Source organism: Nannospalax galili, unplaced genomic scaffold, assembly GCF_000622305.1.
Source record: "Nannospalax galili isolate Female #2095 unplaced genomic scaffold, S.galili_v1.0 scaffold786, whole genome shotgun sequence".
Lineage (NCBI taxonomy): Eukaryota > Metazoa > Chordata > Mammalia > Rodentia > Spalacidae > Nannospalax > Nannospalax galili.
Window position 1 is genome coordinate 2,776,780 of NW_008355774.1, and position 16,682 is coordinate 2,793,461.

A 16,682-nucleotide genomic window follows, 5' to 3' on the forward strand; every position below is an offset into this window, starting at 1 on the left:
GGGAATAGTGTTGCCTTCTTTCAGGGGTGGCCTCCCCACCTCAATTAGCCTCATCAAGATAATATCTTAAAAGCATACCCAGAGGCTAGCCTAATCTAAATAATCTCTCCCAGATATGTTTGTCTGCAAAGTGATTCCAGATCCTGTCAGGTTGACAATCAATACTAATCATCACACCACTGTACACCTAAAGTGGCTAAGAATAGTGTGATCTGGAACATCAGATACTGAACAGTTTGTGACAACATAGTCAACATAGTCCTCAACCACTGTTCTGTTTCCAAGACATCAGTTTAGAATTTTTCCTGTGAGTTCTTAGTGACTCTACTAAATGAAGACAGGTAGGCAGGCAGGCAAGCAGATAGATGATAAGATAGAAAAATGATAGATGATGATAGACAGATGATGATGATAGATAGACAGAGAGAGATAGAGAGAGAGATAGAGAGATAGAGAGATGATAGACAGATGATAGACTTCTTAGGATTCACTGAAACCTGGCCAGGTCTCAGGTCTCTCTTCCAGTGCCAAGCACTTGAGTGGATTAGATAACACCTCAGCAATCTTCCAGGTCTGATTTTCTTGATCTTGGTGAGTAGTATTTGAGCAATTTAATGTAATTGCCTTATCAAAACACTAAATTTTAGTAATAATTTCATATGTCATGTGAAATTTTATTTTTGGAAATATTGCTAAAATATATGATATATACATTTATGCCTATTCCAGAGCAGACATTCAATAAAAGTTTACACCAACTCTCTTTACAGTGCACCTTTGTTATGAATTTATTTGCAATGCAATAAACTAAGGAAGTTTCTGACTATCATTCACTTGAAAAACTTGTCATGCAGCCCTGGCTAAATTTCCCACAAACTGAGCCCCAGGCAAGCACTGTCCTTCCTCCTTGGCCTCCCCACACCCACTTGCCTATTTGATTGGATATGAAGATGAAAGGAAACTAAGGAGAACTTGAAAGGACCTTTTAAATTTTATTATTATATTTACTTATTTATTATTGGAGGTAAGGGTGCGATGAGTGTGCCACAGTGTTCGTGCAGAAGTCAGAGGACAGCTTGCAGGAATCAATTTTCTCCTTCTGCCGTTGAGTCCTGGTAATCACCATGTTCTAGAAGAATAAGAATCAGTATATAAGGTTTGGTGGTACACATCTGTCATCTTCAGCATTCAAGGCCAGCCTGGGCTACCAGAGACCATGTCTCAAAAAACAAACAAAATGAGTGTGGTTATCTCTAAAATAATATAAAATTTGGCAAGAGAGTAGTTCAATTTCAGGGCAGCAGTGAACAATATGCTCCACCCTCAGAAAGCTGAAACATGAACTCAGATTTAGGAAGTATGGAATTTGAAGTTGAAAAGAGGAAGTTCGCACTGTGTTACACCTTTAACCTCAAAGCACCCCCTCTTCTACCCTCATACTGTGGCCTTGACAAGACACCTACCTCCTGCCTGCCTGGTTGCCTATCTCGTTCTCAAACTAAAAACTATCTGCACTCAGCCAGTTTCTCAGAGCAGCTGCTGGAGTCACTGCAGGTAAAGTGGACTAACCAATTTGCAACTTTTTGAGAAAGAAAAAGGTTGTTTTATTGATTATTTATTTTTATTCAGAGAAGGTCTTTGGCTAAAATTGCCTAGGTAGATCATTTGCCCAGAAAATATAGAGGATAAAGAGAATAGAAAGTTGAAAATAAAATGTCAGTCAGCATACACTGTAATATTTTCAATATTGCAAGTGAGCTGCCGCTATCAACTCTGTAGTTTGCATTTCAGTAATTTCATTGGTTTTTAACACCAAAGTAACAGCAGTATGCAAGTCTGAGAGTGTGGCAGCCAGTGTGGGGTTCTGTCCCTCCCTACTTCTTACCATATGTTGACTTACACACATCATTAAGCTTTCTTTTATACTTTTTTTTTTTTTGGAGACAGGGTCTCCCTGTAGCCCCTGCTGTCCTGGAACTCACTATGTAGACCAGGCTGGACTCGAACTCACAAAGATCCTCCTGCCTCTGCCTCCCAAGCGCTGGGATTAAAGGAGTGCACCACCACAGCCAGCCTATCATTAAGCTTTCTAAGGACTGGCCCTCACCTTAGAAGCAAATGTAAACTTTTAAATAATGTACTGAAAATTTCTTGGCTCTTTTTCACTTAACAAATATTCTTTATTAACCTTTTCTGTTCTAAATTTTTGTTTTTCCCTAAGTCCAATTCCAGGGGATCCGATGGCCTCTTCTGTCTTCTGTGGGCATTGCACGACACAGGTGTTCTTACCTACATGCAGACAATACACTCATATACATAAAATAAAATAATAATAATAAAAAAATCATCTTCCTTTTTCTTCGATAAACTAGGAGACAGATATACAGTTTTTTTAATAATGTGTGAAAAGCCTTCCTCTGGCAGAGTGACACATTCCTTATCTTAGCTGGAAGCAATGTGTCTGAAAAGTCTCTTCCTACCTTTAGAACTGTGCCTGAGCTCTCGTCAGCATTCAGCATGCCCTGGATAGCTGGGTTCTTGCTGTGTGGCCTTTGATTTCCACAGTTCTTTCCTTCCTTGTATGGGGGAGGCTGACCGTCACCGCCTTACTTACAGAAGACCAGGGAGGGGTGGGGGGGGCGTGTTTGTTTGCTGAAAACAATTTTACTGCCTTACAGACTGGCCCCTTCTTCCCTCAAAAGGGACTTCAGAGGATTAGGAATCTTCCTCAGAAGTGGGTTTCATAACAATTTAACTTAGCTTATAGGAAGTCTGCTGAAATCAAGACTACCTTACTCCACATGATACTGTGTTGATGACCGTCCCAGCTGTCCCTCATACCCTCACTGTTGACATGATTTAGGCCCTATCTCTCCCTTTTGGGGGACAGAGGGATGGAGACCCACTCTTTATCTGGAAGGCACTTCTTGCAGATATATTGATATGGCAAGGTGTTAGGTGCTAAGGCAACAGTAACTTTGCAGAGTGGAGGTGTGGAGGTAGCCATAATTTTCTCTTTTTTTTTTTTTTTTTTTTGGTTTTTTTGAGACAGGGTCCCCCTGCCCCCCCAGCTGGCCTGGAACTCACTATGTAGACCAGGCTGGCCTTGAATTCACAGAGATCCGCCTGCCTCTGCCTCTGCCTCTGCCTCCCAAGTGCTGGAACTAAAGGCATGAGCCACCACACCCAGCAAGTCATATTATTTTCTAATAATGAAGCCACTCCTTTGGCGAAAACTCCATGCTGTGTTAGAAGTTCATGTTTTATGGGTTTCCAGCAGGATATATACCTCCCCTTTATTTATAGAATGGCAAATGTGAACCCATTGTGATAGGAAAAGGTGACCATCATCCTGCCTGCCTCTCTACATAACAGATGCTTCTACTACTGGTCACAAACAACCAACAGTCCAAATACTAATAACAGTCTTCCACATTCCTCAGAGTTTCTCTTGCCTAAAATCACTCTGTCATTCTTGTTAACTACTTTGGAGCTGAGAGAGGAACTAATGACCTAGCCACCTAGATATCCATTCCACACAGTTCTCTTAAAAGAACCATTGAGAATGTAAAATTTTTAAATGCCCACCGTCCCCTTTTTTAAATTTTTACTTATTTTTGTTTTATGTGTATGAGTGTATTGCCTGCATATATGTAAGTGCACCTGTGTCATATAATGCCCAAGGAGGTCAGAAAAGGGCATCAGATCCCCTGGAACTGGAATTGGGGATAGTTGTTAGTCGCCATGTGGGTGCTGGGAACCAAACCCAGGTCCTCTGCAGGAACAGTCAGTGCTCTTAACCACTGAGCCATCTCTCTCTAGCCCCAATCCTTTTTTGTTTTTTGATGAAGCACAGTAAGGAAGCATGTCTAAAATCACAAAAACTGCATAAACAAACACAGACCCATGCTCCTACACAAAGAGTTGCACTTAAAGAATTTGATCAGATACAAGCTGGGGAAGCACAGGGAAAAGCTGACAAGAGAAGACAAGGAGATTGGAGGCTTGCTTGTAATCCCAACACTTGGAAGGCTAAGGCAAGTGTATTGCTAAAAGTTTGAAGTCATACTGAACTACAAAGTGAGTTCAAGACTAGCTTGGGCCACAGAGTGAGACCCCGTTTCAAAACAAAAATATACTGGAGAGCTATAGTAGCGGCATGGGCATGATTCGTGATACATACCAAAAAAGGAGTGAGTGGCAGAGACAATGATAAATCTAGCTACTCGGAAGAGGTTTAGTAGCCATGCATGGGTGAAAGGTAGAGGAGGCCAGTTGATGGGATGACACTGAACTTTCATGATCCAGACGAGGAGCATCTGCTCAGCAGGACAACTCCTTGGTCCAGTGTCTATCTAGGGCATCAAGGGCACTCACAGGACTATTGTGTTCCATCTGACTGCTGTGACAGACTGGCTAAAGGGACTTTCTCTAGAACTGAGGCTACTCAAGTTTGAGTGTGTTTATGACGAGGTAAGCCAGATCATGCTGACAGCTTATCAGCACATTTCCTATAGAAAGTATTTGAAGGCCTTGGCGAGCTTCCCACACTGAACTTCTTAGGACTTTTTCCCACAGTCTTCCATTTTTAACAAAGTAGTATTTATAAGGCTGAGTAAAAATTATATTCAACTAGTCTCCATAACAGGCAGATTGTTCTGTATCACCAGTAAAGCAGAATATTTTAATTGTTAATAATTTGTTAATCTTCTGGCTCAGTGTGGTCTTTCCATCAGCAAGTCTCTCATTCCATTATAGGAACCCAGGAAACGCTGTAGATTTTCTTGATATCTGGGACAGTATTGTATGACACTTTTTCCTGGAGATATTCAATAGATATATATCAACTCACCCCAGAAAGGGAACCCACAACAGACCAAAGTAATGATTGTACCAAAGTCGAACTTGGTGAAACCGTGCGTTTTTATTGGGGTTTTTTAACAGAAGTATGGGTGAAGGATTACTTTCAGGAACAGGAATTTTCAAAAAAGCAACTCTATTACTGAAAAACTCACCAGAATATGGTGACAACTCACAGAAAGTTGTGACCTGCAGCTTTCTATACAACTTGGGGGCAGCTCCACAGTCTAAGAAATCTCTCTTCTCTGCAGTTCCTCTGGTCAAAGTCCCCTCCTCCAGCAGTTGTTTACTTGTGTCTACAAGGCTGGGGAAGGGCCTTTGAGACTCTTCCAAGTTTCCACTTTCTCAGACATAAGACCTTTTGTTTACCTCCTGAGTCTCATAAGTCTCCCATTCCCTCCCAAAGGAAATGCTTCAATTCAGAGGAAAGTGCTATAAAACAGGCAGTGTGTGGTCAATTAATTTGAACCCATTTCAGGTTGACCTATGACTCTTCTTGCCCTATATGATGACCCAAAATAATGTCCATAATTGTGGAAAGGATTTTTCTGGGAATGCCATTCTGTAAAAGCCTTTATAAATTGAAATTTTATATAACTTTATAAACCAAGTTAATCGTATGTTTTGAGAATGTTTAGAACTATGTAGTCCTGTTTACATATTGTGTACTCTGTTCAGAATTAACTGATCTCTAAGAAAAGCAATGTAATCTGTCCTACTGTGATTTGGAATTTCAATGTAATTAATTCTTACAAGCTAAGCTGATTGTATAGCTTTAATTTTTAAACCATATTCCCTATTTTTTTGTGACTCAGTTATGCCCCTGACTTAGAACAATGAATGTGTGCATGAGGTATGGCAATGGTGATGTTGAAAACAACAATGACATTAAAGACATGTTCTCAAAAATGTTGAAAGCAACATGTGGGCATAGTTGACGGCATCTGTTTGTGGCTTTGTATGCTGTTCTGAATCAATAGGGTCAGAAAAACAACTTCCTTTGTAAAGCTGTTTTATCAAAGATTGCTCATGTCTTTCCCATACCGTGCTTGATAAACTGTTCAATATATATGAGAGGAAGCCATTTGCTAGACAGAGTAAAAGAATAGAATAATACACAGTTTTATGAGAACCGTTCTGAGAGAAATCAGTGCACCTCAGAACAAATTGATCTCACTCTTGGTTTAAACAACTCCAAGTAGTTTTTCCTTAATGAAGCACAGCTACAAACAGCATTAATTGTCAAATCTAAGAGTTTAGAAGTTGGGGCTGGAGAGATGACTCAGAGGTTAAGAGTTGTTCTTGCAGAAGACTCGGGTTCAAATTCCAGCTCCCACATGGCAGCTAACAACTGTCTGTAACTCCAGTCCGAGGGGATCCGACAGCTTCTTCTGACCTCCGCAGGCATTGCACTTACCTACATGCAGGCAATCCACGTATACACATAAAATAAAAATAATAAATAAAAAAATTTTTAAAAAAGAGTTTATAAGTTTTCCAGTCAATCCAGCTTTCAGTGGATGCATCAATGTTAATGAACACAAAGCTTCCTGTCATCTCTGGAAAACTAAGTCTGAACTTGCTGAGGATGAAGGCTCCAGTTCCAACTCCAATCCTAGGATGCTTTTCAGACATACATTAGTAGAAACGGGGAGCATCAGTTCAGCAAGCTGTTCATCCTTATGTACCAGTACCCAGATAGGAAAGAGGGCACCCTCTTTCAGCTGACCTGAGGCATTCACATTACAGACAGGAGAGTACTGGTGATCTTTTACATATGCTCATAAAAAACAGTGAAGCAGCTGGGTGTGGTGGTGCACGCCTTTAATCCCAGCACTCAGGAGGCAGAGGCAGGCAGAACTCTGTGCGTTCAAGGCCAGCCTGGTCTACATAGTGAGCTCCAGGACAGCTGGAGCTACAGGGAGACCCTGTCTCAAAAAGACCAAAAAAAAAAAAAAAAAAAAAAAAAAAAAAAAATGTATGATTAAGCCCAATGTCATTATATGTCAAAAAAAAAAACTGCTCCTGTTTCCCTTCAGTAAGTTTCTTATAGTGACATGAACCATACCATGAGTTGTTTCTATGTTGTGTCCTGAGGCATGGGCACCATGTCAGTGCAGCAGTAACATGACAGAAGCTGTGAGTAGGCAGAGAAGACCAAGGTCATTTTTCTGCCTAATGTCCAGTTGTTCTAAGAAAAGGAATTCAGCAATTTAATTGCATCAGACACAATTCATTCCAAATAACTTTGGAGAGAGCAATATGTTTTTACTTCGTTTCCTGGTCAAGGAAGTATCTCTGTAAGACTTTGTATTTTACACGGAATTTTCTCTGTTCTATTCTGTGAATCCATGTTCATTTCCTCACCATGCCTAAAAGCCACTGACAAAAAGAAAATTTGTTAGGGCAAGGAAGAAGATTTATCTGGAAAGCTATCAAACCAAAGACAGAGGTTATTGCCCATGAAGGCCGTCTTATGTCATGGGTTGCAGGCATAAAGCTTACACAGGGAGTTCTGGGAGAGTATGTCAGCTATGGGGTCCAGAGTGGCCTACTTTTCTGACACATAGCCAGACATTGAGAGCACTGGATGTTCTGGTTCTGAAAATCTAAAGAAAAATTACTGATTAGAAAGTCTTTTTGTTTATGTCTTTTTAGTTCTTTTCCCAGAAATAGCCAATTCTGCAGCTGTCAGGATACAAAAGGCATCTTTCCCCCAGAGAACAGGGGAAGATAGCAAACAGCTACTTTTCTATAGATTAGACCAGAAGAGATAGATAAAAGCTACTTTCTTCCAGAGGATAGGGCTGATAACATTCACTGGTGAACAGTCTTCAACCCATGAGGTGGTGTCAGTCAAGAGCATCTTCTACAACTAAGAGGTAATAGAGCTGGGAAGAAGTTAAGGCCTTCCTTCATTATTACTATCATCAAGAAAATGCATTTCGTATTCCTTTATCCAAGCACTTGGGAGGCAAAGGCAGATGAATTTCTGTGAGATTGAGGCAAGTTCCAGTCCAGTTGGGGCTACATAAGAAGACTTTATCTCAAAATCCCTAAAAAGGAAAAAAAAAAAAAAGCCTGTGTATTTCCTTCCACAGCTTTTCTGTCACCATGAAGGTCACCATCTCAGCTGCTGTCCTTGTACTAGCCATCTCCATGTGGACTTCCTTTGCAACTGGTAAGTTAAAAGTCCTTGCTCTATCCACATTTTCTGCATTAGATTCAGACTATGGGAAAGTTAGAGGTATAAGTACCCTTGTGATTCATTCATTCATGCATTCATTCATTTGCAGTGCTGGGGATCCACCTAAGTACACTGGACAAGCATCGTGCCACTGAGATACATCCCCAGCCACCACTTAGTTTTGTTTGATCCTTAATTCCTTATGTTATGGGTGAAAATGAAATACAAAGAAAGAAAAGATTTACACAACGTCACTAGTATTAAACAGGGAATTGAAAACAAGACTTTCATATCAAGAATCACTGATTTTTTTTTCCAAAATACTAGGTTATCACTGAAGACATTCAGGCTTTGGAAGTGCTCATTTCCAGACTTTGGATCTGTACGTATCTCAAATCCAAAAAGAACTTCTCTAGGCTCTGTGGAAGTAGACTCTGATATTCAGACTAACTGTAGAGAAGTGTTTGGGGCCTCCACACAGTCTTTTCCCATTTGGACTTGCAGTTCCTCATTTATCTTCAGTCTCGTACTTTCCATAGGCACTGTCTCACACATTAAACTTTTTTTTTTTTGGTCTTTTTGCGACAGGGTCCCCCTGTAGCCCCAGCTGGCCTGGAACTCACTATGTAGACCAGGCTAGACTTGAACTCACAGAGATCTATCTGCCTCTGCTTCTGGAGTACTGGAATTAAAGGCATGCCATCATGACTTGCTATTCTTTTATTTTATTTTAAATTATTTGTCTCTGTGTATATGTGCATGGGTATATGCATATGAATGTGGGTACCTGTGAAGGTCAGATGATAGCTTTGGATCCCCTGGAACTGGGGTTATAGGTAGTTGTAAGCCTCCTGAAGTGGGTGCTGGGAACTGAACTGAGGTCCTCTTTGAGAGCAGTAGATGCTTTTACTGCTAAGCCATCTCTCCAGCCCCTAAAGTTTACATTTAAAAAAATTTTTGTGGCAAATTGAAAACTCTTCATGTCTCAAATATCCCCCCATCCAATTTAATCCTCTGAAAGAAATCTAAATTTTCAAGTTAAGTTTATTTATTTAATTTTATGTGTAATGGGAGTGGAATGTGCACATGCCACAATATGTGTGTGAAAGTCAGAGGATAACTTGCCAGAATCGATTCTCTTCTTCCACGGTGTGGGTCCCAGGGATTGAACTCAGGCAGTCAGGACTTGGTAACCAGCGCATTTATCCACTGAGCTATCTGCTGTCCCACACCCTCATTTTCATTAGGTCTTCGTTCTCTCTGCTACTGAGTGCATTGGCCACTAATACCAGATCTCATTTCCTTCTGATGGATGTTACAGACTCAGGCCCTGTAGGTAACCAGTCCCTAAGCAGAGAAAGCTGTAAGCTGGACAGGAGCACACCTAGTCCCCCTGCAACCCAGCAGTCAGAGGCAGTTGACTACTGTCAAGTTGTATAGGTCATACCTTAACCAAGCCCCAACTCCTCTTCCCAGAAAATGAATGATCCTTGTCACCTAGCCCAAGTTACATATACCCTGCTCTCTTACCATGGTTGTAGTACAGATCACATACTAACTAAGCCTGTTTCCTGGCAATGCAAGACTTGCCCTTCCGTCAGAAACTTTCAGAAGTAGATATCTTGCTTTGGTGGGTCTAAAGCTTCCCACTTCAGACTTTTAGAATACCTCCTCCCCACCCCACCCCCACTGCTTGCTGGGGCTTTAATAAATTTCTTGCCTGAAAAACAATTCAAGTCAGTTTCTCTCTCTCTCAAACTCCTCTTCTCCCTCCCCAAAACCTAACAATGGAGATTTATGCCAGTCCTCCACAGAGAACACGATTACTCAGCCACTCCATTTGACTTAGTTTCCTTTCCGTTACTGTGATAAAACACTCTGATCAAAAATAACAGGAGAGCCAGGCGTGGTGGCTCATGCCTTTAATCCCAGCACTTGGGAGGCAGAGGCAGGCAGATCTCTGCGAGTTCAAGGCCAACCTGGTCTACATAGTGAGTTCCAGGACAGCTGGGGCTACAGGGAGACCCTGTCTCAATAAGACCAATAATAATAATAATAATAATAATAATTAATTAAAACAGGAGGAAAAGCTTTGTTTCAGCTTGCAGGTTATAGTTCACCATTGAGGGAAGTTAGGGCAGGAACTCAAGCAGAAACTTGAAGCAGAAACCATGGAGGAACACTGCTTGATGATTTGCTCCCAGGCCCATGCTCAGCTAGCTTTTTTATACAGCCCAGAACCACCTGGCTACAGAACGGCACCTCCCACAGTGGGCTGTGCCTTCCTATATCAATTTCTCCCACAGACATGCCCAAAGGCCAATGTGATCTTTGAAATCCTTCAATTGAGACTCCTTTCCTTTCTTAGGTGAATCTAGACTGTGTCAAGTTGACAGTTAAAGCTAAATAGGACACTATCTTCCTTGAAAAACACTCTTTCCTTGTCCCAATAGTTGTATGACCTTCTAGTTTTCCCTCATGCTTGTTTCTCTCCCAGATGCTCACACACAGTTAACCAAGTCCAGTTGACAGAACACTAAATGTCACATAAAGCCATGCCTTCTCACATTTTTTAAAAAAATATTTTTTATAAAATATTTTATTTATTTATGTATGTACGTATATGAGTGTATTGCCTGCATGTATGTGAGTGCACCCGTGCCGTTCAATGCCGGTCAGAAGAGGGCTTCGGATTTCCCTGGACTGGAGTTAAGGACAGTTCATAGCCGCCATGTGGGTGCTGGGAATCGAACCCAGGTCCTCTACAAGAGCAATCAGTGCTCTTAACCATAAGCCATTTCTCCAGCCCCTACTTTGATTTTCTTAAGGCAAACTTAGGTCCCATGGGTGTCCTTGGCTTCCTCTTCCTTTCTTCCTCTCCCTCTAGCCTGCCTGTTCTTAGAACTCAGCTAATGTTTTTAACAATGATTCTCACAGCTGTTCTTTGAAATTTCTTTCCATTTCATTTAACTGTTCTCTTTGCATTCAACTTAATTACACACACACACACACACACACACACACATACACACACACCAACTATCTTTTTTATGTCTCAGAATTGTAGAACCAATACCAAGTCCAGCTGATGATGAAGCCATTTTTGTTGTTCAGAAGTTTTATTATTGGCCAGAAAATAGAAGTATGAAAAAAGGGCTCACAAAACAGCTTCTCAACTGAACAAAGATTGAGAAAAGGGAGGATTTTAGATGATAGGGAATCTCCTTCCTTCAATCTTGTATGGCCTGCATTCAGTATGAGGTAGAAATAACCAGACCAAGACGGTACTGAAAGGTGGAAAACTGTACATTATTACATAATGTATGGATGGTGGGTGTGTGGATGGATAGATGGTGAATGATAGATGTATGGTGGGTGGAGGGATAGATGGTGAATTAATGGAAAGATAGTAGATGAATGGGTAGATAGTGGATGGACAGATAGGTGAATGGTGAGTAGATGGATGGATGGATGCAAATACATGGCTAACGGGATAGAGTTTGGGGGTGAACAGCATGACATCCTTTATAACTGACACCAGTTTTGCCCTGTTCTATCCTACATTTTTTTTCTCAGCAGCAGTCACTGCCTGAGTCCCAGATGTCTGTGTGACCCATTAGCTAGTAATCGAAATAGAACATGGGTTAGCAAAAGGAATTGTTTTTCTCAGACTTGAGAGGGTGTTTCTTTGATAAAAGCTTGATTTACTCTATCACCATATTGCTACCAAGATCATTGTCTACGTGAGTGAGTGAGTGTGTGTGTGTGTGTGTGTGTGTGAATGTATCTTTTCTTAGTTCTGTGCTAACCATAGAAGCCTTTGTGATACATCCCAGACTACAATGCTGGGTTTCCCAGCACCTTCTCTTTCCATTTCCAAAAAGTATATATTGTTTGCTGGAAATTGAGCTAGATGAGTTTTGTGACAGGAAAAGTCTCCTGGCCTCAGTGTGATACACCCAGTGGTGGGAGACACACCAGTATCATAACCCATGTCAAGTATTAACACATACTTTGGTAAATGTTTGAGCGGATGTAGAATGTTAGCGATGATTCAACTTTTCCTTCCCTTGCCTAGTTCATCATTAGAGAAATTCCACACTGGGAAAGTGTGACCAAAATGAGTCTTCCACTTTCCCTAGTCGACAAAAGGGAGGGTAATGGTACATCCCTGGAAGGAGCAGGTCACCAATATTTATCACCTTGGGCCCCCAAAGCTATGTGTTGTTGAGACTAAATTCCAGGAGAGTAAGACCAAGAAGGAGAGGGCTCCCTTTTCCCACCAGTACCTACTTGTGGGGCTCAACTCAACCCCAGATAAGGAGAGCTGAGAATACTGGGGCCCCAGTCATCCTCGCTCCTGCTTGCTTCTTCCATGCTGGGAGAAACAAGCTAAGAAGCTCCAGGTCGTCACTCAGATAAGCAGGCCTTGGTCCAGAGCAGTGGCATAAACATTTTCTTCAGGGAAAGAAGTGAGTCATGAGAACAGAAAGCTCCAGATATTTCTCCAAAGAAACTGACTTTATTTGTAATCGAGTGTGATGAAGTTCAACCCTAAGGATACCCTCAAAACCATTGGTGATTTTGAAGGTCAGTGATTAACAGGAAACAGGTTGCTCCCTGAGAACAATAAGGTAAACCAAGGCCCACTAATTTATCAGAAAGAATCAGGTAAAATAAAAGACTGCTAAAAATGAACTCCCAAGGATCAGAATAAATCTCAAAGGCTGGTCTCAAAAACTACTCTGAAAAGGAGTTCAAATGTAACTGGATTTGACTACACAACAACTCTTGCTTTGGAGAATTGTTGGAAATAGAGCAACCATCTAGCAGAGTTTAACAGATGGTTCCAAATGTTCCCAAACAGGCTTTGGTGATGGTTGCACAACTCTGAATATACTAGGAACCATTAGTAATAGCATCCTCAGTGAGTTCTATATATGAATTATATCTCAGTAGAACTGATAATGCAGCATACATATTATATGACATAGAATTATATGGCTTCACTATAATTATTATGTGCTTATATGCTATACAATTCTTATATAATGGCTTGCATATGTTAATTATGTAATTACTTAATATACAGCTTTATGTACAGTACAAATATAATTGAAAAGATTGCTTTGGATTGACCTAAGTCTTAGTGAAATTCAGCATCTTTTAAAGCATCTCAGTATTACTTCTTCATAATTTATAATTTCAAGAGTGTATTTTCTTTTTTTACTGAGCTTTTAAAATTTCATACAATATTTCCCACTCACATCCAGACCCCCTCCCCCATCCATGCCTCTTCCTACCCCCCACCGAACCCCATGCACTCTACCATACATGCTGAGTCCTAGTCATTCAGGTGTTTGTACTCAAATGTCCTTCAGTGTCCACTGGTCTAGTCAGGCCATCCAGTGGTCATATGTAAGTCATACTCTCCCTCACCCAGCAGCAACCAGTCTCAAATAGCTCTCGATCTAGTGCTGACCAGCCACCTATTTCTCAACTCCCCTTTGGGTCCTTGTCTAATTGAGCTGAGATGGGTCCAGTGTTGGATGTCACTGCTGCAGCATGAGCAAGCCTCCACTTCATCCGTTCATGAAACAGCCCGGCTCTTACAATCTTTCTGCCTCCTCTTCCACAATGGTCCCTGAGCCATGGATGGGTGAGGTTCCATATAGGAGTTCCATCCTATACTCTACAGTCTCTTATTCTCCAAAACTTGGTCAGTTGTGGCCTTAATGCACTCTGATGTACATGGAAGCCTCACTGGTGAGAGTTGAGGTGTTCATTAGCTCTCTCTCTGTCCCTTATTCCGCAATATCCCATGAGCCTTGGTTATAGAGATTCAACTGCAGATGTGTCACCTAGTACTGGGCATCTCCCAGGTGTATGTTCTCTATGCCTGACCAGATGTGCAACTCTGCAGTAGCCTCCATTTCAAAAAGAAGCTTCTTTGATGAATGCTGTATGACATGTTTGTCACTCTAAGGGAGGTCTCTTCCGTCTCGCACTGCATTCCCTTCCAAGCAGCTCCTAGGTATATACATATGTATGAATGTTCAGACAGACACTCTAAGTGCATTTCTCATAGTGTTTCTAGGGCATCACTTTTCCCTCTAGGTTTCCTACCCCCCAAGATTCACTCATCTCTACTCTTTTTTCTCCCATCCAGCCTCCCTCTTCCCTCCCTTCCTAGTCAGAGTGCCCCCATTATTCCCACCTTCCCCCAATACCTCCTGCCTCCCCCCATCTTTCCATTCCTGACTTCCCTCACTCCCCCACACTATGGTCCCTTGCATGTCCATCCCTCTTCTCCTCCCTACTCCTACTTTTCCCACCTCCCTCAGGTAACATCTGTTCCTTACTATCCCCCTTTCAGGTTGTTTCTTTTCCTTTACCTCCATGTATCCTTTGCCTTTACCTGGCTCCTGGTGTTACATCAGAATTCATATACTCACATATAAGGATTGGTGCTACAATCCACAAATGAGGGAAAACATGTCGCTTGCTTTTCTGCATTTGTGTTACTTCACTTAGTATAACGCTCTCTAGCTCGATCCATTTACCTGCGAATTTCATAATTTCATCTTTTCTTACTGCTGAGTAGAACTCCACTGAGTAGATGTATCACATCGTTTTCATTATCCATTTGTCAGTTAGGGGACATTTAGGTTGTTTCCATTTCTTAGCTATTGTGAAGAGAGCAGCAACAAACATGGATGTACAGGTATCTCTACAGTAAGATGAGTCCTTTGGGTATATGCCAAGGAGTGGTATCACTGGATCATATGGTAGGTTCATTTGTAGTTTTTTGAGAGTTCTGCACACTGCTTTCCACAGTGGTTGCACGAGTTTACATTCCCACCAACAGTGAATGAGCATTCCTCTTTCTCCACATCCTCTCCAGCATTTGGAGTCTTTCGTTCTCTCGTCTTTTTGAGACAGGGTCTCCCTGTAGTCCCAGCTGTCCTGGAATTCACTATGTAGACCAGGCTGGCCTTGAGCTCACAGAGATCCTCCTGTCTCTGCCTCCTGAGTTCTGGGATTAAAAGCATGCGCCACCATGTCCGGCTTTGAATGTTGAGCACTTTTTAAGGTGCTTCTTAGCCATGCTTCTTAGCCATGTTTATTTCTTTGCTTGAGAACTCTCTATTTAGGTCTATCACCCATCTTTTTATTGGGTTGTTTATCTTCTTATTTTTTTCTTTTTGAGTTCTTTGTATATTTTGGATCTTTTTTAATATTTTTTTTTTATTTTTTATGTGTATGAGCCTGCATGTATGAGAATGCACCGGTGTCCTGCAATGCTGTGGAGGTCAGAAGAAGGCTTCGGATTCCCCTGGAACTGGAGTTAAGGACAACTCATAGCCACCATGTGGGTGCTGGGAATTGAACCCAAGTCCTCTGCAAGAGCAGTCGGTGCTCTTAACAGCTGAGCCATCTCTTAACCCTGGTTTCCTTCTTTTTAAAGCATGGATATGGATCAGTAACCTTAGTTGTTTCTTTTGCTGTACAGAAAGTTCATAATTTAATGAGGTCCCGCTTGTTTATTGTTGACCTTAGTGCCTGAGTAGCTGGTGTCTGGTTTAGAAAGTCTTTTCCTATGCCTATATCTTGGAGGGTGCCACCTATGTTGCCTTCTAGCAGTTTCCAAGTTTCAGGTTTTATACTGAGGTCTTTGATCCATTTGGAATTGACTTTTTTGCAGGATGAAAGACAAGGGTCAAGTTTCATTTTTCTGCAGGTGGAGATCCAGTTTTGCCAACACCACTTATTGAAGATGCTATTGTTCCTCCATTGTGTGTTCTTAGCACCTTTTGTCGAATATCAGGTAGCTGAAATTATATGAACTCATGTTTGGGTCTTCTATTGGGTTCCTTTGATCTATGTGTCTGTTTTTGTGCCAGTACCATGCTGTAATATAATTTGAGATCTGGTATAGTGATCCCCCCAGCATTGCTCTTTTTGCCCAGGATTGTTTTGACTATCTGAGCTCTTTTGTGATTCCATATGAATTTTAGGATTATTTTAACAAGCTCTGTGAAGAATGTCATGGGTATTTTCATTGGGATTGCATTGAATCTATAAATAGCTTTTGATAAGATGGTCATTTTCACAATATTGATTCTACCAATTCATGAGCATGGTAGGTCTTTCCATCTCCTAGTGTCTTCCTCTATCTCTTTCTTTCGAGTTTTGAATTTTTTATTGTAGAGATAGATCTTTAATGTCTTTGGTTAGATTTATTCCTAAATTTTTTTGAGGCTATTAAGAATGGGAGGGTTTCCTCTAGTGCAATTACATACTTACATAAAAATGTCTTTATGAAACCCAGTACTACATACAATGAATATATACCAATTTTTTTTTGTCTTTTTGAAGCAGGGTCTCCCTGTAGCCCCAGCTGTCCTGGAACTCACTATGTAGACTAGGCTGGCCTTGAACTCACAGAGATCCGCCTGCCTCTGCCTCCCAAGTGCTGGGACTACAGGCGTGCACCACCACGCCCGGCTCCTATATACCAATTTTTTAAACGAATGAAAAAACAAAAACAAAAACCCTAAGGATTAAAATTTACTAACCCATGGGGTTGGAGAGATGTCTCAGTGGTTAAGAGCACTGGCTGCTCTTGCAGAGG

The 16,682-nt window shown here is 41.3% G+C and overlaps 1 protein-coding gene across 1 annotated transcript in view; it reads left to right on the plus strand.

Moving 5' to 3' along the window:
- The first annotated feature begins 1,483 nt into the window (after positions 1-1,483).
- The window catches only part of Spink8 (serine peptidase inhibitor, Kazal type 8 (putative)), a 36,711-nt gene continuing 21,512 nt past the window's right edge, over positions 1,484-16,682 (plus strand). Inside the window, exons 1-2 of the mRNA XM_008853281.2 lie at positions 1,484-1,554; positions 7,962-8,041. Of these exons, the coding sequence (XP_008851503.2) occupies positions 7,975-8,041 (67 nt within the window). The 5' untranslated portion in view covers positions 1,484-1,554; positions 7,962-7,974. The remainder of the gene's footprint in view (positions 1,555-7,961; positions 8,042-16,682) is intronic.